This window comes from Homalodisca vitripennis, chromosome 5 (genome assembly GCF_021130785.1).
Source record: "Homalodisca vitripennis isolate AUS2020 chromosome 5, UT_GWSS_2.1, whole genome shotgun sequence".
Taxonomy (NCBI): Eukaryota; Metazoa; Arthropoda; class Insecta; order Hemiptera; family Cicadellidae; genus Homalodisca; species Homalodisca vitripennis.
In genome coordinates this window covers 29380161-29402860 of record NC_060211.1, presented here as the reverse complement: position 1 = coordinate 29402860, position 22700 = coordinate 29380161, and the positions used below count along the sequence as shown (strand labels likewise).

The 22700-nt window shown below is 35.1% G+C and overlaps 1 protein-coding gene across 3 annotated transcripts in view; it reads left to right on the top strand.

Annotated features, from left to right (window-relative positions):
- Nucleotides 1-18434, top strand: part of LOC124361905 — a 238310-nt gene extending 219876 nt beyond the window's left edge. For all 3 annotated transcript variants that reach the window (XM_046815962.1, XM_046815963.1, XM_046815964.1), the window contains 3 exons: nucleotides 9059-9138; nucleotides 12732-12966; nucleotides 15106-18434. In XM_046815962.1, the coding sequence (XP_046671918.1) occupies nucleotides 9071-9138; nucleotides 12732-12966; nucleotides 15106-16371 (1569 nt within the window). In that variant the 5' untranslated portion in view covers nucleotides 9059-9070 and the 3' untranslated portion in view covers nucleotides 16372-18434. The remainder of the gene's footprint in view (nucleotides 1-9058; nucleotides 9139-12731; nucleotides 12967-15105) is intronic.
- The last annotated feature ends 4266 nt before the right edge of the window (nucleotides 18435-22700 follow it).

The following is a 22700-nucleotide window of genomic DNA, read 5'->3' as shown; positions in this document are numbered from 1 at the left end:
AAAAAAATATGAACAAATTATCTTTACCCGTTGCGGAATTTAACATCAAAATTTATGATTGGCTGCCATTTTGAAACGGGTAAAGATAATCTGTTCATATTTTTTTCTCAAATGGGCATACAAAAGGCCAATGCAACTGCAAAGTTTCATAACTTTATCTTTACTGGTATAAAAGATATAACTTTTTTGGTAAAAATCACATACAGACAGATAGACGGAAAAACATACCTCCATATGAAGTTTTTTGCTCATTTTCACGTCTAGAACAAAATACCACAATATTGAAACACCTTTAGGAAACACCCTGTATATTGCCAAATAATACATTCACATCTTTGTCCATGAAGTCGAATTTTATAGCAGTGTTTAAATATAAAAGTCTAGACTCTTTTCGCTGTACCCTTTGTTAAATGCATAGCCGCAAAGATTATATTGCATGTTTTGAGTTAGAGTTTAGCTCCAGTTCACCTTCCTCTTACGTGCAGCATCGGAAATCTGATGCTGTCACATTCTTAACTCCTGAATTCTGGAGTCATGTTCGTCTGAAGGAATCCAAAAATAGTCGGCTACAAAGAATGATGAAGCTCAAAACGAACTCTTCGTTACGACATCAGAGACTACAAAATGTAGTGCAATATATGGTTGTGCACCTGATAAGATTATGAGAATACCTTTTCACCTACATTGCAATACATGTTGGAGTCTACCTATCTTCAAATAAAATTGTTATTGTCATTTTTATCGCTAAACAATACTTTCAATAATAAATATCTCTCCATTAACCTCTAACGAATGGATGGGGTTGGAAATCTATGAGGTCGTAGTAATAAAACTTTATTTGCAAAGTTTACTTATAAGTTTAGTTGTGGCAAATAAACCTACAAGCACCACTTCTAGATGTAAAAGTAAAATAATGGCTTGCCAAGTTGCTGCCAAATTATAGTAATAATAATAATTTTTGGGTGGGCCTAATGGTTCCAATGTTCTTTAGAATTTTGCCTACGAACTTAATCGTTTAATAAAACTTAAAATTGACTTCCTCCACTTTGATGTCGACTCACACAACGCGGCGTCAGCATCTTGGCTCGACATTGCAGCTGTAGTCACAACAAGAGAGATTAGAAGGCTAGAAGCTTAGAACATGAATACTATAAGTGCTCGAAGTTAAACAAGAACTTGATCTCGTGGAGAAGGCACGCTAGGAGTTTTTCGGCAGCAAGATCATCAGCTACAAATTTCAAGAGAGAAAAATTACTACGCGTGCTAATTAGGTTATTATTCCGCCAATAATTTAGTTCCAAGAACATCGGAGAAAAATTATACTAACCAGTAAGGAGTAACATGGTTGCGAAAAATATATATAACGCAACTAAATAACGGTACAAACTTAGATTTATTTCTCAGTTAACTACTAATAACTCATATTGAGCCTAATTGTGACATAACCCGTCTCCTAAAGTAGCACAAGTACACTAGTATAGTATCCGCATTGTATTCGATCGATGTACACAAGGTTATCTAGGACTCTGGAAAACTAGGTTGATTGAGAGCTTCCGTATGCTAATGAGTGTTAGGGGTCGCTTTACTAATTACTACAATTACGAATTACCATCAGACCAATTTGGAGATGATCCGAATCCACAGTTAGCTGTGCGTTTGTGACACAAGTTCGATCGCTACTTTCTCATTTATTTGTAAACTACTAACCGTTCTGAAAATTTTCTTCTTAGCATTGAATACTTAGAACTTTGGTCTCTTAACTTCAAAACAGATGATGTGGAGGCACTTAGAAATGCTAATTTCGTCGGTACAATATTTATTTATAGGGGTTCCAAACATGGAGAATAATTTTTATTAGAAATTGCAATGTTGTTTTCAAAACTAGATCCTTGTGAAACTAAGTTCAAGTGGACCTATATCTATAGAGCCTGAAGTCAAACAGCTGACGTTTAAACAATAGTTTTGTATCTCGAATCGTATCTATTTGACAGTTTGACTTACGATAATGTAGGAACATAAATACTTTTTGTAAACTATTAAAGAATCGTGTGACTAATCACTTTAAACTTATTCTGTACCGAATCACAGTATACAATATGAAATTACATGTTGTGCTAGCTGTTACCCGTGGCTACCCACGCAGTTTAAAAAAATGTTCTTCTAATACTTATTAAAGTACTTATCTTTATTCGTATGATAAAGATATGTTATGTTATGAGAAAATAATTGTAAATAATTTACATACAATAAATTATCTTTATATATTGCACAAGAAAATGAGTTCACACTTTTGTACTTTCTTGGGAGTGCTGATGACCGCGCGGTCTAAAACGTTGGACTTTCAGTCTAAGTTAGAGATAGCGCAGGTTCAAATCCTGTCTGGGACCCTTGCACTTTTTATCAGTACCTTCGCCCTTGTACTGTATCGACTCTCCCCCTTATTCTGTTTGATAAGATCCTCGAACAGGCCAGTGGCCCATGAAAACGGGCAGAATAAGGCATAAAAGGGGATTGGCTTCTCCTTTAAACAAGAAAACTATACACGGGATACCTGCTTCATCAGTAATGCCCGCCTAAAACACAATAAAAAATATTTTTACCGATTAGTTCGGTAGGAAAATGACATGACCAGTTAAGCTTTGAATGAAACCAAATAATTCAACAAAGCCACTTATAATGTCATGTCAGCTCTATTTCATCTTCCACCCAGTGCAACGTCTGAAGTCTAACGCTATGACAGACTTGACTCATACAATCTGGATCCAACATCCGCTCGAAGAGACGGATCCCAAATCGCTCTTAACGCCTTTGGTCTATACGTTATGGTATAGAAAACTCGGTGGCTCTACCGTGTCAGAAACATCTTAGTGCAATCAATTTTGCACCTGATGAGACAACGAGAGCACCACCAATTCATCTGGATTCCATTTGTTTGTGGTCTGTGTGTATCCGATGTCGAACGATGTAAAAAGTTCGTTTTGAGCTTCTTCATCGCCGACTGTGTTTGTATCTTTTCAGACGGATCTTTCCAGATTCCAGGAGTCAAATCTGTCACAGGGTTAGTCTTCAGACGCTGCACTAAGTGGAAGATGAAATGGTTGATGACATTCGCGTTGACTCAACCCTTAATACCACTTCTGTACGTTATATGTAAAGTCACTTCATCGCATATGGTACTAAACTACTGGAAGATTTCACACGATCGATGTTTACAATATGTTTCATTTTGTTTGATCATATTTTATTTCGAGTTTTTCTCGTTGTTAACATGGTTAATCAAAAGAACAATTAGTTAGGGTCACTCTTTAGGCGGACAGAAATCAGGATGCCCTACAGAACGATTTGGGCCATTTTCAGTAAAATCGTAAAGATAGTGGAGGTAAAGTTTCGTACCAAACGTAAACAATGTATATTATTTTATTTGAGAGTTATCCTGCGTACAGACAGAAATTCGGATTTTGTTCAACAGGAACTGGGTAGGAGAGTCCCCACTATATACTCACTAAAAATTTGATTTAATTTCGTCAAATTAGATCAATTCATTTGAGAGTTATCCTGCGTACAGACAGACAGGACTCGGCTTTGGTTCAACAGAAGCTGGAGGGAGAGTCTTCACTAAATTCTCAGCAAACATTTGATGTAAATTATCCTATGTGAGATTTTCATCTCCTTGCCGATAAAATATGAAAGCATGTGTTAGATCAATTCATTTGAGAGTTATCCTGCGTACAGACAGACAGGACTCGGCTTTGGTTCAACAGAAGCTGGAGGGAGAGTCTTCACTAAATTCTCAGCAAACATTTGATGTAAATTATCCTATGTGAGATTTTCATCTCCTTGCCGATAAAATATGAAAGCATATTGTGTTAGTCATATAAGTAAATGTTTAATAAATGTCCTCTACGTATATTTATACTGTAGAATCTTTGAAATAATATAATATGTAGAATACAAAATAATTTATGAAAGAATAGTTTACCCAATATTATTTTATATAATTAAAGATAGGATGGAGGGAGAATGTTTAAATTTCTATACTAAAACATAGAACAATAAAAGCTTCAGACAATACTAGATGTATTTGCATAAATGGCCATCGTTGTATAGTTTAAATAGGTTTATTAAGTTAAATTTATTGGTATTTGAGAAGTTATGGGTGCTATGGTGTATTTAAGTATGGACTGGACTACTAATATTTTATGTTTTATCAAGACATACGTAATAAAATCTAAAAAGTCTATTTAAGTGGTTATTAAATTAAATTGTCCTGTTGATTCGTTCAATTATGAATTAATAAAGTCATTATTTAATGTTAGTATACGAACATTCAATGCTGCAGTAGCCATAACACAAGGCTGAATTGAACTGCGGTGCAGGCTTTGGCGAGAGGGAACTGTATTCCATTCCAAAATAAATCTTATACAATTTTCACTTTTACAATTCTGTGTTCTATCACTGCCCAGTTATCGCGTGTCACGCGACTTCACTAAAGTTCTGTGCAAAATTTCAAATCTATAGCTCATTCCATTAAGCTGCATGTGATTATATGTTACATTTTACAAAGTCATGTGATCTTACTCAGTTTGTTTACAAATCTATTTGTTTTACACTATTCTTACTGCCATCACAAAACCAATGTAAAACATGTTTAATAACGCTTAGCCAATCCTAAACGGTGTGACAAGCATTGTCAACAAACTCGATATTGGTTGTATAGATTGAAGCTTTATGCAAATTTTAAAGCCTATAAGCAAGTTTTGTCTCAATATATCGAGCGGGCAGACTTATACAGGGTGTTAGTAAAAGTGTTACTCAACAAACAACTGCTACTTCTCAAACTGGGACATTTTTGGTGCTCCCGCCTTGTGTAAGCGTTATCTTTATAAAGTGTCCGTGCTCGCTTATGCGTTGACGGATTTCGTTGGTAAAACTACCGTTGAAATTATCATAATAATTTCAAAAAGTTTGGAATCTTAAAAATTTTCGCTTATGCATTGACGGATTTCTTTCAAAAAGTTACCGTTGGAACTGGTATGAAAACGACTAAATAATTGGTATCTTATAGGAATTTTTTAGAACTATAATGGTTTTTTGTATTTGTAAAAAATTTAAAAAACAGAAGCCATTTTGAAACGAGTAAAAGGAGTTAGTTAATATTATATTTTCAAAAAGGTCTACCAAAGGTTAATGCAATTATTAAGTTTCATAACTTTATCTTAACCGATTTTTTATATAAAACACATACAGACAGATAGACGGAAACTAAAGGTTTTAGGATATACTTTCGTTTGAGCTTTTTTCATTTTTGTGTGTAAAGCAAAATCCCAAAGTAATTGGAACACCTTTACTGAAACACTCTGTATAAATATGTGCCGCCCCCTCGACTGATATCCTACGCTATCGTTTCAGCTGCTAGTTTACGGAATATTGGTCCGTTTTACAAAAAATCCGAAAAAGAACAGTTATGATATTAAAAAACTCTTGTATTAAGCTAATTTTATTTTGTAATAATTCATTGAGAAATTAATTAAGTATGATTAAAAGAATGTAACTCACAGCTTCAAGCTAATTCTGTATGTCAAAAAACTGAACCTTTATAATTTTAATTTATCCTATACTTATTCTCTTACCATAATACATATCTCCGAAGAACCTAATTAAACCAGACGTACCCTTATCCTGCAAAAAGTTATTAAAGGTGTAAATATATGTTAGGTAGGAATAGTAATTTATTTAAGTTTTCAAATAAAACAACAATCGAATTGTTCTTCAATTATGATATCGCTTGAGAATATTTGGTCTACTAAGGATAACTTATACTTTTAAAATTACTAAAATAATTGCCTGTATCTAAGCAAAATCTGCTAAAGAGAAAGGTGAAAAAACACTAATGTATTCAATGCACGATTATTAGTAATTTAGCCATAATATTATAAAATGTAAAATGTTGAGTTTACATATTTCATTTTATTATTAAGTAATTCTTATTATTTATTGTATTTTAGTATTAATCAATAAGCTCCTTTATACTTTAATTGAATAGTGTTAAATTCCTTGATATTTACGCAATGATCGTTGAAAGTATGTTCAAGAGGCAGAAAATGGACGACGAGAGAACATTAGGAAAGAATTATATGAGGAGAAATGGTAGCTGCAGCTTCCCCTTGTCGATTTATCCTAACATCGCCACTCGAAGATATGTGGTTCTCACACACTATTCCTCCATTTATATTCTTCCTCGACATATTCTACCAGTTTGTTCACATTAGAGTATTGGTCTCACACCACTCTCCTCGCATCTATATTCATCCCCAACAATTCTATGTTCTCAGCAGAGTATTGGTTGTTCACACACTCTCCTCGCATCTACATTCATCCCCAACAATTCTATGTTCTCAGCAGAGTATTGGTGTCACACACTCTCCTCGCATCTACATTCATCCCCAACGATTCTATATTCTCAGCAGAGTATTGGTATCACACACTCCTCGAATGTACATTCATCCCCAACAATTCTATATTCTCAGTTCGTATATTGCGATTTTTGCGTGTAATACCTGCGTGAGTTGGTGCTTAAAGGTAGTTTAAAAAATGAACAACCAAACAGTATTTATTATTTTAAATTTTTTATATAAAAATATTTACCCATTAATATATTTTAATTAACCATAATTAAAATATATTAATGGGTAAATATATTTAACGATTTATTCTAGTAAAACATTATTTACATATTAATTGTTTGATAGCATTAAAGGATAAAGAATATTGATCGTATTTAATCATGTATCCACGATGATACACAGTAAGCATTGTTTGTGTATCTCATACCAACATAAGCGTAACATCAGCTATACTGTATTAAATTCTATTAAGAAATTTGTTTCTAATTAAATGGAAAATTCTAAAATTATATACTCTGCACTTTGTTGCGTAACTGTGTCGTCTGGATGGCTCATATCACAAATTAATAATTTTTTAATTGATGCTGTATTACTGTATTCATAACATTAATTAAGTATTATTTAAACTTGTACATTTTCAGTGCGATGAAAATTTACTTATCTTTATGAAACGTCCTTACTGAGTAAATGGTAAGCCGAGTAAGTATGGCACGAGTAGCACGCTGGGCTTAGTAGACTTTAGGTAGACTTAGATACATGACAAGCACGTTTCTTGAGACAGACTGTGCTGGATAGGATGTTTCAGACAAACACAAATAGGTAGGGATCTAAATCTACATTTCTTTGGAAGATGCAACCAGTTATGGCATATCTGTAATTATTAAACAATTAAAAAATGTTTTTAATTCAAATGTCACAGGCTAAAATTTGTGCTATATTTGTGGACAGAAAGTGAATTAACAATCTTAATGTAGTGTTTGGAAATGTAAGTTTTAATTCTTTTCAAAACAAATTTTGCAATATTTAATGTGGTAATAATAGCCCTAGGGAGTCGTCTTGCATTAAATAAGCACACAACCATGGATTTCTCTATGTAAAGGAGGTCCAGATTGAAATAGAGCTAGTTTTGGTAGAGGTCGAACTGTAAAGGTATAATAGAATTTTAAATATAAACTGATAATTTTTTAGATAATATTTTTCTTAACTTGAGAAATTTAAAGCAACCGTCGAAGTCGTAAATAAATGTCCAACCAGCGTCATCGTATACTGGACGTATAGCTGGTCGCATAAAGTAGAGAAATGGTGGGAAGGGTTGATTCAATAAGAATGTAAGTTCAGCTCCAGTTCACCTTCCACTTAGTGCAGCTCTGAAGTCTAACTCTGTGACAGATTTGACTCCTTGAATGTGGAATCAACATCCATCTGAGAAGATCCAATACAGTCGGGGACGAAACGCTCAAAACGAACTCGCTACATCGTTTCGATATCAGAGATACCTGGACTACAAACAAATGTAATCAAGATGAAGTGGTGTTCTCATTGTCTCATCAGGTTCACAAATTGAGTGCACTACGATATTTCTGAGACGATCTCAAATCACGGTGAAGCAACCGAATTGTCTACACATAACGTACAGCACTGCAATAAGTGGAAGATGAACTGGAGCTGAACTTAACATTCTTATTGAATCAGTCCTTTCCAACATTGCTCTACGTTATTTGTAGAAAACTCGGTTGCTCAACCGTGATTTGAGATCGTCTTAGAAACATCGCAGTGCTCTCAAGTGTGTACCTGATGAGACGATGAGAGCACCACTTCATCTTGGTTTCATTTTTTTGCAGTTCAGGGGCCTCTATGAAACAGCGGAACGTATATTCTTTATATGCAGACGGTGACAGGCAGAGGGAAGAAATGGGGTGCAGCAACTCAATGTGGACAACATTGTGGGAAGATGTTGAAGAGTGAAAGGGCACGGGAGGACGTAGCTCGAATGATTAAGAAAATCATGACACGTAAAGCCAGAGACGAGCCATGGGAAACCGACTCAAAAATGAAGCAATGAATTAACTGACAGCTAAAAGACCCTGCAAGAGCTGAAGTAATACCGTCTGGTGGTCCCGACTCTTGCAGGATGAAGATCGTAGGGTGGAGGCTTTTAGTGGGTGAGAGCCTCACATGCCTGGGGGAACCGTCAAGGATAGGCGGCACCCTCTAGGTATCTGGTAGAGGTTTTCCTCTCCCCTTGAAGTAAAGAAAAAAGGTGCCTCTGATGTCGAAACGATGAAGAGAGTTCGTTTTGAACTTCTTCGTCGCCAACTGTAGGGAATCTCTTCAGATGGATGTTGATTCCAGATTCCAACAGTCAAATCGATCAAAGTTAGATTTCAGACGCTGCAATAAGTGGAAGGTGAACTGCAGCTGAGTTTAACATTCTTAAGGTGGTATATTTATCTATGTGAAAAACGGTGATATAACTATTATTTATGTGACTCGCGATCTGCTTTAAGTATATTACTGGAAGGAACATAAAGAAGGTTGCGTGCATACAGTGCAGATTGGTTCTTGGCTCCTGGAGTATTTATAAAGTTGTGTAAAAAAACCACAAGTATGCTTTAAATTTCTGATACTAATCACGTGATGTGTAACTGTTCCAGTTGTGACCCACCATGAAGTGCGTACCGCTTGTGTTCCTGGTGCTGTGGAGCGTGTCGTCTGCTACACCCAGAGGTGTCTCGTAAGTCAACATTTATATTTCCTGTCAAACTGATCAATCTGCGTTACGCTCATAAATGTCTACTTACAGTTTCTTCTCTTTTTTTTCTTAGTATTACTTATTTATCATTGCTGTTCTCTTAAAGAAGCTTCCGCTACTGTTCTTTCTAGTTCCTAGCTCAAGTTCATCTTCCTCTTACGTACAGCATCTGAAATCTGGTGCTGTTGCAGACTTGACCCGTAAAATCTGCAATCATGTTCATCTGAAGGGATCCAAAAGTAGTCGGCGACGAAGAAGCTCAAAAAGAAACCCCCGCATCGTTTTGACATCAGAGATATTCAGACTACAAAAAGTAATGAAATCCAGGTGCAGAGGTATTCTCATTGTGTCATCAGATGCACAATTTGAGTGCACTACGATGATGATCCCAAAGCACGGTGTAGCAACACGGCTATGGTGGGAATCTTACGTGCAGCATCTGAAATCTGATGTTGTTGCCGACTTAACTCGTGAAATCTGCAGACATGTTCATCTGAAGGGATCCAAATGTAGTCGGCGACGAAGAAGCTCAAAAAGAAACCCCCGCATCGTTTTGACATCAGAGATATTCAGACTACAAAAAGTAATGAAATCCAGGTGCAGAGGTATTCTCATTGTGTCATCAGATGCACAATTTGAGTGCACTACGATGATGATCCCAAAGCACGGTGTAGCAACACGGCTATGGTGGGAATCTACGTGCAGCATCTGAAATCTGATGTTGTTGCCGACTTAACTCGTGAAATCTGCAGACATGTTCGTCTGAAGGGATCAAAATGTAGTCGGCGATGAAGAACGAAGAAGTTCAAAACGAACCCCCCGCATCGTTTCGACATCAGAGTCAAGTCTGCAACAGCATCAGATTCTAGACTGGTTAATTCTATATGGACCATATCCAATCTATCCAATCTACCTTTGTTTCTAATCTTGTCTTGATTGGCTGCTGGTTTCACGAGATACCCTATTCCTCATTGTTGCTCCACTACTCTAAGCTGTTTTCTGCGTTTTTGTGCTATATGTCATACTTTGTGATATTTCTCAAGTATTCATAAATAATTTCAATCAATTCATAAATATCACACTTTCAGCTGCAGTAAGTTTCTCTAGAATTCTTGCAAGAGCCCTCAAAATTGGTCTTAAGTGGCGTTTTTATACCTAGACTGACAATAATCTGTGTTTTTACATACTAAAAAAGTAAATAAAAATCATTCGTAACCATGCTAGTTTAGTTTTGGTGGAAATTGAAAATGGAAGGATATCAAAAGGGTTAAACATGTGAAACGAAACATTTTTCAGATCATGTTTTTACTGGCTCGACACACATACAATCAAATGTCAGACACATTTAGTAAATGTGAAATCCGTTTATCCATTTAGGTAACCAAATACAGAATCTGGAAGTGGAAACGTTCACTCTCTTTATCTGGCCACCATAAAATCATCTCTCGATTTCAAGAGGAAAGAATAGGTTCTTCTATATTATAAAGACTAATATGACGTGACAAATAATCGAATATAATTGTGTTTTAAATAAACGTAACACAGTGAATTACTCACTGCTCGTTGTCATCTAAACATAAAAAAGAGAATTTGTAATACGTCGATTGCGGCAGATACCGTACAGCACAGAGGGTAAGTACTCTAATCGATAGCACTCAATATAGATAGACCACCAATAGACCCCAATACAGGTGTTAAATGCGATTCTCATTTGTGAAACAGTTCTGAAATTTTTAAACAGACCGGTACATTCAAACGAGAGTAATAGGAAAATCTATCCAACCATATACGTATTGTAGTTAGGTTATTATGTTTTTACACTTACACACATTACACCTTTCACCTACCATGTTTACAAGGGCCAACTTCAAAGGACGGCAAGTGAACAGCTGGTTAGTTACCGAGAACAGGGACTTACGGTGGAGGGGGGAGGGATGTTCACGGCCTTGTCATTGTGTCAGATGTGGGAGTAATTAAACCATGTCAGAAGCTACTCCATTATCCAGTACGAGGATTACAATCAGAGACACCTTAATACTGCTTCAGATTTTACGATCGTAATCGTCCTAAAACTCTTCCCAATGTCGTTTAAAAGTTAATTTGAATATTTATAGGACGTGTTATCCCATCCTAACCTAATATAATCAAAACTGCCCTTTCTATTGGCTTCACCCATAGTTAAAATATTCACCTTCACCGATCCAATTTCTCAAAGTCTCTCTCAATATTAGATATACGCTTTGTGCCATTTATCACAACGCTCCAATCACATGATTCAGTAGGCAGTTGTTTTTCTCAGAGATGCAAATGACCCAGATTGACAAGGCTTTATCTCTTTCCGACAAAGCCTTCCGGGCAGATACCGTCGACGAATGGCGATAACAGCGTTTTGTGGAACGAGTCAAAATTATATCATTGTCAGTAATGATAATATTATTCTACTTATCTCGTTGTATTATTGTATGTATTGTATTATTATATTATTGTATTACTAATAAAGAAATGTGGTTTTTGTTTAAATGTAAGTGATTACAAACTATTTGAAAGTTGCAATAGTTTTAATTTATGCATAAAGAGAAATTTCGTTTGTAAAAGCCAAAAAGTTTAACTAATAGACAACTTATGATTTGCCAACTGTCTTTTTCCAAATTATCAATCATATGGTAATGATACTAAAACATTTACAATTTATGTCGTAAATTTGAGTGTCGTTTACATTGACCGTGTACAAGTCCTCCTCCGTAGACTAGTGGTTATAATCTGGGATCTCTAACAGAGAGATCGCGGGTTCGAATCCCGGGGAGCTCCAAAAAATTGTAATAATTGTAATAAACCAGTGCAATTCGAAGACGGCATAGCTGACGCTGAGGCTTAAATGAGATTAGAAAAAAGACTTTGTACAAATGTACTATCCATAAGTAGTTGTTTTGGTGATTAGTGGTTTATTTTTATCATACAGCAAGTTTTCATCACGTATATCTAAAGTTTGCATGTACCATAAAACGTCGTTGTAAAATATATACCATCTACAAACTATTTGTGTTTTCAATTATTTTTCCACAAAATAACATTTTAAGAATCCTGCATGTATTCAAAATGCCACATAGGATTGAGGTGTAATCATAATTACCTCTCTACTAATTTAAATAATTTATTTAGTACTGCACCTGAATATCTAAAATATAATCAGTCTTATATGGCTTTACTTGCAGAGAGCATCAAAGATTATTAGTTAGAGAGTATCATTGTTATATTTATTTGTAAAATAAAGTAACCAAAATCTGTTGTAAATAACGGCAATGATTTGACATTTGATTTGAATAATTCTAATATGATCGTTCATTTCAATTGACATACCCCAGTTGAATTGTAAATAATCTTTATAATCACAAGTAGATGCAATCCTATTTATTTCTCCTTGGGGGGTTCATTTCTCCTTGGAATTTACCTAAATTACTCAATATGACAACAATACACAGTTAAATATAAGAAGTTAAAAGATGAATGGCTGATATGACCAACTTCTCTGTTTCGAAAACGGATGATAAAGAAAAACTTATCTTAACGTGTTCCAGGAACGAGGATATTCGAGACGCTATCCTGTCGTTGATCCACATGTTCAGGGACAGTACGGACAAGCTAGAGCGCCACGAGTACAGGGAGAGGGTACTGGGAGATCACCTGAAGAAGGCTCTCTCCAGCCTGGACAAGCGTCAGAGAACACTGGAGCAGAACACTAATGTCGTAGCTGCCACACTCACGCGGCTGGACGAGCGTCTCAGAAACTTGGAGGCTAAGGTCAATCAACAGGTGAGACCCCCTTAGGTCTGGGTCAAAGTACACTAAGGTTGAAAATTGAGGACTCATTAATCAATAAACGGGCATTAATACAAAAATGTAATTGTTCTAGTATACATTTTTAGGTAAAGAAATTAGTGTGTCATCTATTGTGGGGTCTAATGCCAAGAGCTCAACTATGTATATATATATCATACTATGTATATATATATATATTACTTTCAATTGAAATGAAAAAGTTTGACAAAGGTCAAAATAACATCTTCTGTTGACGTCATACCTACAAATTATTATTTCATATTAATCCAATACCCAAATATACGTACATTGCATTTTTGTTAAAAGGATAAATTACCACAAACCCATGTGACTGGAAAAAGATTTTCTTTTACAGAAAGTTCCCCCATGCTATGCTAAGTAAAAATATGAAGCATAACCGACAAGCTAGTAATTTATTAAGGGTATAACACTACAATTTTATTGGTCTACTTTTACTTATAAACAAAATATTGAGTTAGAGCCAAACTTTAGAAACTTTAAAAATTATAAAGTCTACAAAAACTTGATATATTTTTATTTATAAAATCAGTGTCTAATAGGCTTAGCTGTAAAATAAAAGAACCTTTTTGTGTAAATAGTAATATACGTGGAATCTCCTCTCAAGTTGGATTTTCGGTTTTATTGTCAGTGGGCAAAGAAACTACACAATGCAATAGTTCAATAATTTTAATGAAACTCTTTAAGTGAGTATCAATTAGTATAGATAATCCAACTGGTAGTAGATTTTGTCATAATATTCCAGAAATTTTCAACGGAACAAAAATAAAACAGTAAATTTCGAAGGAAACATAATTTGCCCTTGATAAAATAAGTTCATTGATTCAAAAAATCAGTAACGCTACGTTTCGAAATATGTAATATAATCTCTTCTTCAGGTGAATAACCAACCCAACACACAACTACGCTATAGGTTTAAATATACTAATCATACCAGAGCGTTGTGATACGTATAAGTCAAGAATTGCAACAACCATCGGTTCTTCATGGTAGGTTGGTGACCTATTGTGACCTGCATTCTGTATTTAGTTCAGTTATAATTAGTGTTTTGTTAATGTTAAGTGCTTGTTTCAGGTTTACTCTATTATGAAGGTGACATACAAAAAATTGTTGTTTTGATTCCTGACTTGTGCGTGTCACAACGATCTAATATGTTTGGTTTATTTTAACTGATTGCAGTTTTGTGTTGGGTTGGTTGTTCACGTGATCAGATTGCAGATCTCGAAACGTAGTATTACTGAACGATATCCTGAAAAATTTTGTTTCCTTGACAATCCTAATATTGTAAAAACAAACTTCAAACGAAGGATGTTTCGAAGATTGGAATATATCTTTTACTTTAGGTTTAAAAAATCTTAATAAATAAGAACAATAGACTTAAAAGACCAAACAAATCAAATATATGACGATGAACTTAACAATGGAACAAGTTGTACGTCAAAAAACAAGAACAGACTGTTAACTAACCTAAAAAATGTCACTGTCAGACACCAAGTAATACATTCACAGGCACCAGGAAAGGTGAGAGTCTGGAGAGAAAATCAATTTCGGCACTTCCGGCGTTATCGCGGCAAGTAAGTATATACAAAGAGAGCAGGGAGGAAATGCTCTGGAGGGAGAAGGGTAAAGGGAAGATGCCTTTGGCCTTACGTTTTGGTTCTGGATCTCAAATTAATGTTGTGAGTTTGGCCGTCTACAGTGACATTGTTCAGGTTCATCAAACCAGTCTAGACTTACAGTTATGTGCTTCGAATTTAACGTACAACTAGTTCTGTTGTCAAATTAAACTCTTAAGAGTTTAATTTCTTGTGTACGTTTATGCTTGTCTTAAGGTTTTTTTTTAACGCCTGAAGAAGTGGATGGATAGCAATCATGAAACGTAGTGTCTACTTTTATAACATTTAATAATACAAGATGTTTGAAATCCTATTATCCTTTAAAAAATGACCATGGACAATGACAATTTTGTAAAAAGTATAAATTGAATCTTTAAATTGTTAAGCTTTCCAATAATCTAATTCATGATGCTAGAGAATAATCTTTATCTTTTTTAATTTATTGAAACTCAGCTTGACTTATTATCATATTTTTCAGAGCAACGACAAGGACAAAAATGTCTACACAGTGGACACGATGCAAGGGTCGATACAAACCTGGATGACCAATATGGAATCCTTGGTGTACAATATTTCCAGTAGAAAGGACGGTCCTTCTGGAGGCAACGAGAGGGTGGACGCCATGGAAGCGGCTCTTAGTGCCCGAGTGGACAACCTCGCCTCGTCAGTGGAGCGACTGGAAGTACACCTTCTGCGGCCAACCTCCACAGCTGTGGCCGCCGTAGATACCACTGCCATCATAAGCCACATAGACACTCAACTCGCTAGGCTGCAGACCGCCGAGCCGGAGCACGACTGGCACTCCATGTTCCTCGGTGCCTTGGGCGGACATGAGCATGCCCTCACTGAGATCAAGCAGATGACCGAGAATGTGGCTCGTAGCGTGGATGCCCTGGCAACGAAGGAGGAAGTCACCGGTCTGCTCAACACTACCCACGAGCAAATCCAGGAGATAAAGTACGAGCTGGTCGCAAGCACCGACAAGGGTTTCCTTAAGGTGCAGAACAAGCTGGACGACGCCCACAAGTCCATTACGACAGGTCAAGAGGAACTCCACAAAACCATGACGGATGCGAGCGTCTTGGCTGAGGGTTTCTACGGAGACGTCCAGAAAAGCTACGAACAGCTCCTGAAGGAAGTGAAAGGTCTGGCTAAAGTGGAGCAAGTGATGATTCAGACAGCAGACAATGTCCTGGACACGAAGAGAAGGATCGAATACGGAGTTCACCAGATCCTCCTAGAGATCGGGGATTTAGTTAAACTCCAGATGAAGGATTTGAACATGACGGTGAATAAAAGGTTTGATAATATATCATTCACTATATTGGATAATCAAAACGGAGGGTTGACCAATTTGAGTTCAAAGATTGAACACGAGATAAGTCAGGTTTGGAGACAGATCGGGATTATGTACCAGCAGTTGACGGCGTCAGCTGGGGCCTTGGATCGTCTCCAGCAGCAGACAGACGCTTACGTGAACGGCAGCCTGCAGACCATGGACAGCATGGAGGGCAAGGTGGGGCAGATCACCGGACGTATGGGGGAGGTAGACGACAACCTCAATTATCTGCTAGGGCGGCTTTCGCTGGTCACCCAGGAGTTCAATCAGATCAAGAGTGGATTGGGACAGGCTCTAGACAGCATCAAAAGCAGCTTCAAGACAGTCCAGGAACAGATCAAGGATGTAGGACCCGGACCGAATCCCATCCCTTCGGAAGAGACTGACGTTGATAACCAAGTGTAGTAGTAATATTGTGCAGGAATGTGAAAAATATTGTGCTTAAAGAAAGAGATAAAATCAAAAGTCACCACGAGTCTTACTCAAAGCGTGACGTGTTAGAGAATTTGCACCGTTAAAGTATTTTATGATTTCAAAGTTGAATTAGAATGGATTATTCAATTTAACCCTAAAGGATCAACCAAAGAATGAAAATTAAGCTCTAAATTGATACTTGTAATTTAAAAACAAATTAAATATAATGCTCAACATAGATGAAACTATTTAGGTAATATTGATAATCTAGTGCCGGACAGTGTTTTATAAATGGATTAGTGTACTATTATTTTTATATTAGACACGTTTTGCATCAATGGTATCTTATAAGATAGAACTGCTAACCACTTGTGATATTTAATGGTTATAAATATAACATAACAATGTACAAATGTGTACTTTTAACTCAAATAAACAAGGGGACTAAATTTCGTGTGTGAGTAAATAGTTTTACCGACCTTAGTCTTAATAAGTGTAAAGAATTAAACAAAATACGAAATTTGTGACAGACTATAATTTTAATACGTAAATCAAAGTAGAGAACAGCATTTTTATCATAAATGATCAAAAATCCTCCCTCAAATGTATTACAGTGCTGGTTATATAATAACACTTAAACATTATTTCCACACTTTATTTCAGGCACAACACCTATGTCTATGTTTTATTATATTTCTTAATACAGGATGTTTACAAAAATCCCTTAGGGACTTATACTAAAACTAAGAAAGTTATGACGATTACCACAGCAAAAATGTTCATATCTCTTTTATTATTCAACGAATTTAAATCTAAGGGATATCGTTGTATTTGCCTTTATATTTACAAAAGAGCATTATTCTTACCAAATTGTTGTAATCCTAACGTATTTCAAGATATTTAATTTTGAAAAATTTTATGTGTCCCCATTTTAAACGGAAAGTATATTTTTGTATGTCCCTTTCATTAACTCAATATAACTGCAATATTTGTTATTATTCCCACGAACAGTTTTTTATGTGATTTTATAAATAAAAAACACATACCCATAGACAGACAATATGTGTTTTAGGATATACACCCATTGAAACTTGTTTCATAATTTTTGTGTATGTAATTATATTACTAAGTCCTGAAGGAGTTTTTATAAACAACCTGTATATCTGTACTATTTTTTAATTATCTAACATTGAATTTTTAATCTTAACATGTGCAATCCAGTAATTCTATTTTGTAAATACATTTTAATAATTAGGATTGGTTAAATGCTCTCGTTAACCAACAAATTTCTGTAATGAATTGAGATGTTTAAGTTTAGTGGTAAGTTTTAACATGTATTTTAATTTGGGAAACAATTAAACTTTTATTGAGGTCAACATCAAAAATACTTATTTTACTATTGACTTACTTAATTTAATAACGTGTAACAGTTTTGTTAATATAAATAAAAATATCTAGTTTTATATCGTATATTAATGCATATAAAATAAAATTTATATATTTTGGAAAATCCCGAATATTGCTTAACCAATGTTGAATATGCATATCCTAACGTGTGAATTACTCGTAGATTATATATATATGGTATTGTTTAGAAATTAATGTGTTTTGTATAGTTTTATGTTACACATGTAGAGATACTGTATCAAATCAAATTTCAAATAGATTATAATATAATACTAAACAATGTAAATATGATTTACTAAATTTAATTATGTATACTCAATTATTGATTTTCTATAAAGATTTTAAATATAAGACATAAGAGACTGTCTCTAACGAAGAAAAGAAACACAGCTTTGAAATCCAATAATGTTGACTGATAACTTTAATCTTACTTTCTCTGTCACTTTTTTGTACTTACATGAGGAATACTTTATTTCGCTGTAGCTCTGAGAACGTATTAATTTCCTTGGTATCTTAGGCTATGTGTGTTCACTTGTGAGAAACAATAAGAGAAGATTTTAATTAAGTCTTTATTACAGGCACAACGTTTGTCGTACATTAGTTCAGTTTGTAGAGTGTATTTTTTGGTAATAAAACTTTTTATAGCATTCATGATTTTCTTTCAATACACTTCTCTTTCTGGAAGACAGGCAACAAAGATAAACTGGACAGGATGTTTATGTCGGGCAACAAAGATACACCATACAGGATGTTTCTATGGGGCAACAAAGATACACTATACAGGATGTTTTTGTCGGGCAACAACGATACACCATACAGGATGTTTTATCGGGCAACAAAGATACACCATACAGGATGTTTTTATCGGGCAACAAAGATACACCATACAGGATGTTTTTATCGGGCAACAAAGATACACCATACAGGAAGGTTTTTATCGGGCAACAACGATACACTATACAGGATGTTTTTATATCGGGCAACAAAGATACACCATACAGGATGTTTTTATCGGGCAACAAAGATACACCATACAGGATGTTTTTATAAGGCAACAAAGATACACCATTCAGGATGTTTTTATCGGGCAACAAAAATACACCATACAGGATGTTTTTTTAAGGCAACAAAGATACACCATACAGGATGTTTTTATCGGGCAAAAAAGATACACCATACAGCATGTTTTTATCGGGCAACAACGATACACCATACAGGATGTTTTTATAGGGCAACAAAAATACACTATACAGCATGTTTTTATCGGGCAACAAAGATACACTATACAGGATGTTTTTATCGGGCAACAACGATACACCATACAGGATGTTTTATCGGACAATAAAGATACACTATACAGGATGTTTTTATCGGGCAACAAAGATACACCATACAGGATGTTTTTATAAGGCAACAAAGATACACCATACAGGATGTTTTATCGGGCAACAAAGATACACCATACAGGATGTTTTTTAAGGCAACAAAGATACACCATACAGGATGTTTTTATCGGGCAACAAAGATACACCATACAGGAAGTTTTTTAAGGCAACAAAGATACACCATACAGGATGTTTTTATCGGGCAACAAAGATACACCATACAGGATGTTTTTATCGGGCAACAAAGATACACCATACAGGATGTTTTTTAAGGCAACAAAGATACACCATACAGGATGTTTTATCGGGCAACAAATATACACCATACAGGATGTTTTTTAAGGCAACAAAGATACACCATACAGCATGTTTTTATCGGGCAACAAAAATACACCATACAGGATGTTTTTTAAGGCAACAAAGATACACCATACAGGATGTTTTATCGGGCAACAAAGATACACCATACAGGATGTTTTTTAAGGCAACAAAGATACACCATTCAGGATGTTTTATCGGGCAACAAAAATACACCATACAGGATGTTTTTTAAGGCAACAAAGATACACCATACAGGATGTTTTATCGGGCAACAAAAATACACCATACAGGATGTTTTATCGGGCAACAAAGATACACCATTCAGGATGTTTTATCGGGCAACAAAGATACACCATACAGGATGTTTTTTAAGGCAACAAAGATACACCATACAGGATGTTTTATCGGGCAACAAAAATACACCATACAGGATGTTTTTAAGGCAACAAAGATACACCATACAGGATGTTTTATCGGGCAACAAAAATACACCATACAGGATGTTTTTTAAGGTAACAAAGATACACCATACAGAATGTTTTTATCGGGCAACAAAAATACTATATACAGGATTTTTTTATCGTACAAAATCCAGGTTTGCACCTCTTCATCCGCAGATGATCATTTTCAAAATGTTCAGTTCCTTGTGGTATTGTTCAGCAAGCTGTTCAATATGTTAAAGTGAGTTTATTGTTTATTAAAATGCCTCAAGGTCTAATTGTATCGGCTACCTTTACTAATTGACCTTCAATAATAAAGTTGAAATGTCCGTTGAAATTCATTAGTGATCGGTTACGTGTAAAAATTGTAATTGCACTTTTATCGGGATTTATACCCAACTATAGGGTTTGGATTGTCTGACTTGTCTGATGTAATTCATTTTTCATTTCTAAATGAATTTCATTGTATTTTTACCTGACACATAGAGAGTTACATCATCTACATACTGTAATGATTTAACATTTTGAGGGAGGCTTTGTTTAATTTCAGATATGTTTGTATGTATTGCAAACAGAATGTGGCTCATTATACTGCCTTGTGGCAAGCCTCTCGCAATGTCAAAATTGGGACAGACAATAGTATGATGTCGGTTGATCATTTATGGCAATGTAAAATAAATGTACCTGGTATGCAATTAATATACGTTTTAGACCAGAACATAGGTAAATATACATTATCATAAGCACTAGAAATGTATAGGGATGTTAAAATAGTGGTTTCGTTATGTGTTAATGTAGATTAAAAGTTTGCAGTAAGATTTATTAAATACCCAGGAGGGATCACTTCTGGCTGGTTGTGGAACCTTCCACTGGGCACAGCAAAAACTGATGTGTCACTTATATCTGAGCAACCCTATGGACGTCCAGGAGTGGCAAATCATTAACCGATTTTGGGATGCAAAGATAATTCGATAGGTCTTATTATATCAAGGTAAGTATTAATTGACCCAAGGTTTAATTCATTAAACTTTTGTTTAACTGTAATTTTTTCATAATATGTTATGATATTAATCTCACTGTTTGAGTTATTATTTTGAGGCAAAATTGATGCTAATGCCGGTTCTAATTCCATTTGATTTTCAATCACGTGGAAGTAGGTTACCGGCTAGACCTGACAGCTGTAAGGATCAGCCGAAATAATATTTGGTTAAATCAAGTGAATGTAACGGAAGCATAAGAACATAACACTATAACACTATTTAAGAGGTATGAATACTTATCTAAGCTAAAGAAAAGGATCCACGATCATCGACACAAAATAACCTCAAACCAAAATTGACTTTTGTTTGTAGGTTAACTGACTGTTATAAAACCATTCCTAGTTGTATTCTTTGTCCTGATTATGTATATACCTCCTTCTTGATCAGGACAGCAAAGCAAACCCAGTTGAGACACGAGATTACAACTGCCGATATGAGTCACTTTATGACCGAAGCAGGCTCCTCAGACCTGTGTATGTATATACAGGGTGTAAAAAGGTCACGCACTGGATTTGTAACTCCCGAACGATTACAGGTAAAGCAATAAAACTTTGTACATCATTATTACACGTATTAATATACTTTTTGAAGTAACTACCATTCTGTCATGTCAAGGGGATGGCCTGTAAGAAGTCATAAGAAAATTTTAAATAATAGTATAGGTCGAGTTGTACATCAAATTAAAGACCTTTATTAGTAGAGTACAATGCCGCAAATCCGACCTCAAAGGGTTCACTCCTTAAAATACTGCGCTGGTTTAAAGTTCCAAACATTTACAATATAGTTCCTGTTCTAAATGGTTTAATATTCTTGTTTTGGCTCAAGTTGTGAAATTTAAACTTAGTAATTGAGAATACTGTACTTAAGAAATAGTTTTTAAGGTAGTAGACATCCAATGGAGTATGGTCTACATATAAGGAGTTTTTACCCTAAGCTTAGCTTAGGATGTACATCATTATAAAGGGTTGTTTAGCAGAGATTAATGTTAAAGGGAAAACCTGGTATCAGTCATTATAGTAGAAAATTATTATTTTTAGGGCTATGGACTTCACTTGGTGTACACTTTACAGTACACTTTAAAACAATGTAACTCTTGAGCTATGCTTACGTTAAATTTTTTGCAAAACTCCTTGTAGACCATTCTCCATTGGATGTGAAGAGTCACTAATTACCTCAAAATCTATTTCATAAGTCCAGTATTCATTTACTAAGGTCACAACTTTAGCCTAGACAAGAATATTAACAATCTAGAACAGGACCTACAATGTGTTTCAAACTTTAAACCAGCATAATGTTTAAAGAATGAACCCTTTGATTTGGCATTGGATTTGTGCTCGGATTTGTGGCATTTTACTCAACTAATAAAGAACTTTAATTTGATGTACTACTCGACCCATGATCTCATTTAATATTTCCTTCTAACTCCTTGTGGGCCATCACCCTGACATGATAAAAATATGGTAATTAATTCGAAAAGTAGGTGCTGTAATGATGTACTAAGTTTTATTGTTTTACCTAGACTCGTTTGGGAACTATCAAGCCCTTGCGGGACTTTTTTACAACCTTTATATATTTCCTTTATCTGGGAAACCAGGCCAAAAATCAACTATGGCACAACAAAATACTAAGAAAGGAGTAAATTACAATAGCCATAAATTTAAACGTTTTATTACATTTTCTTTACCATTGCAACAAGGCGAACTCACAATTCATGTTGCAAATATAAT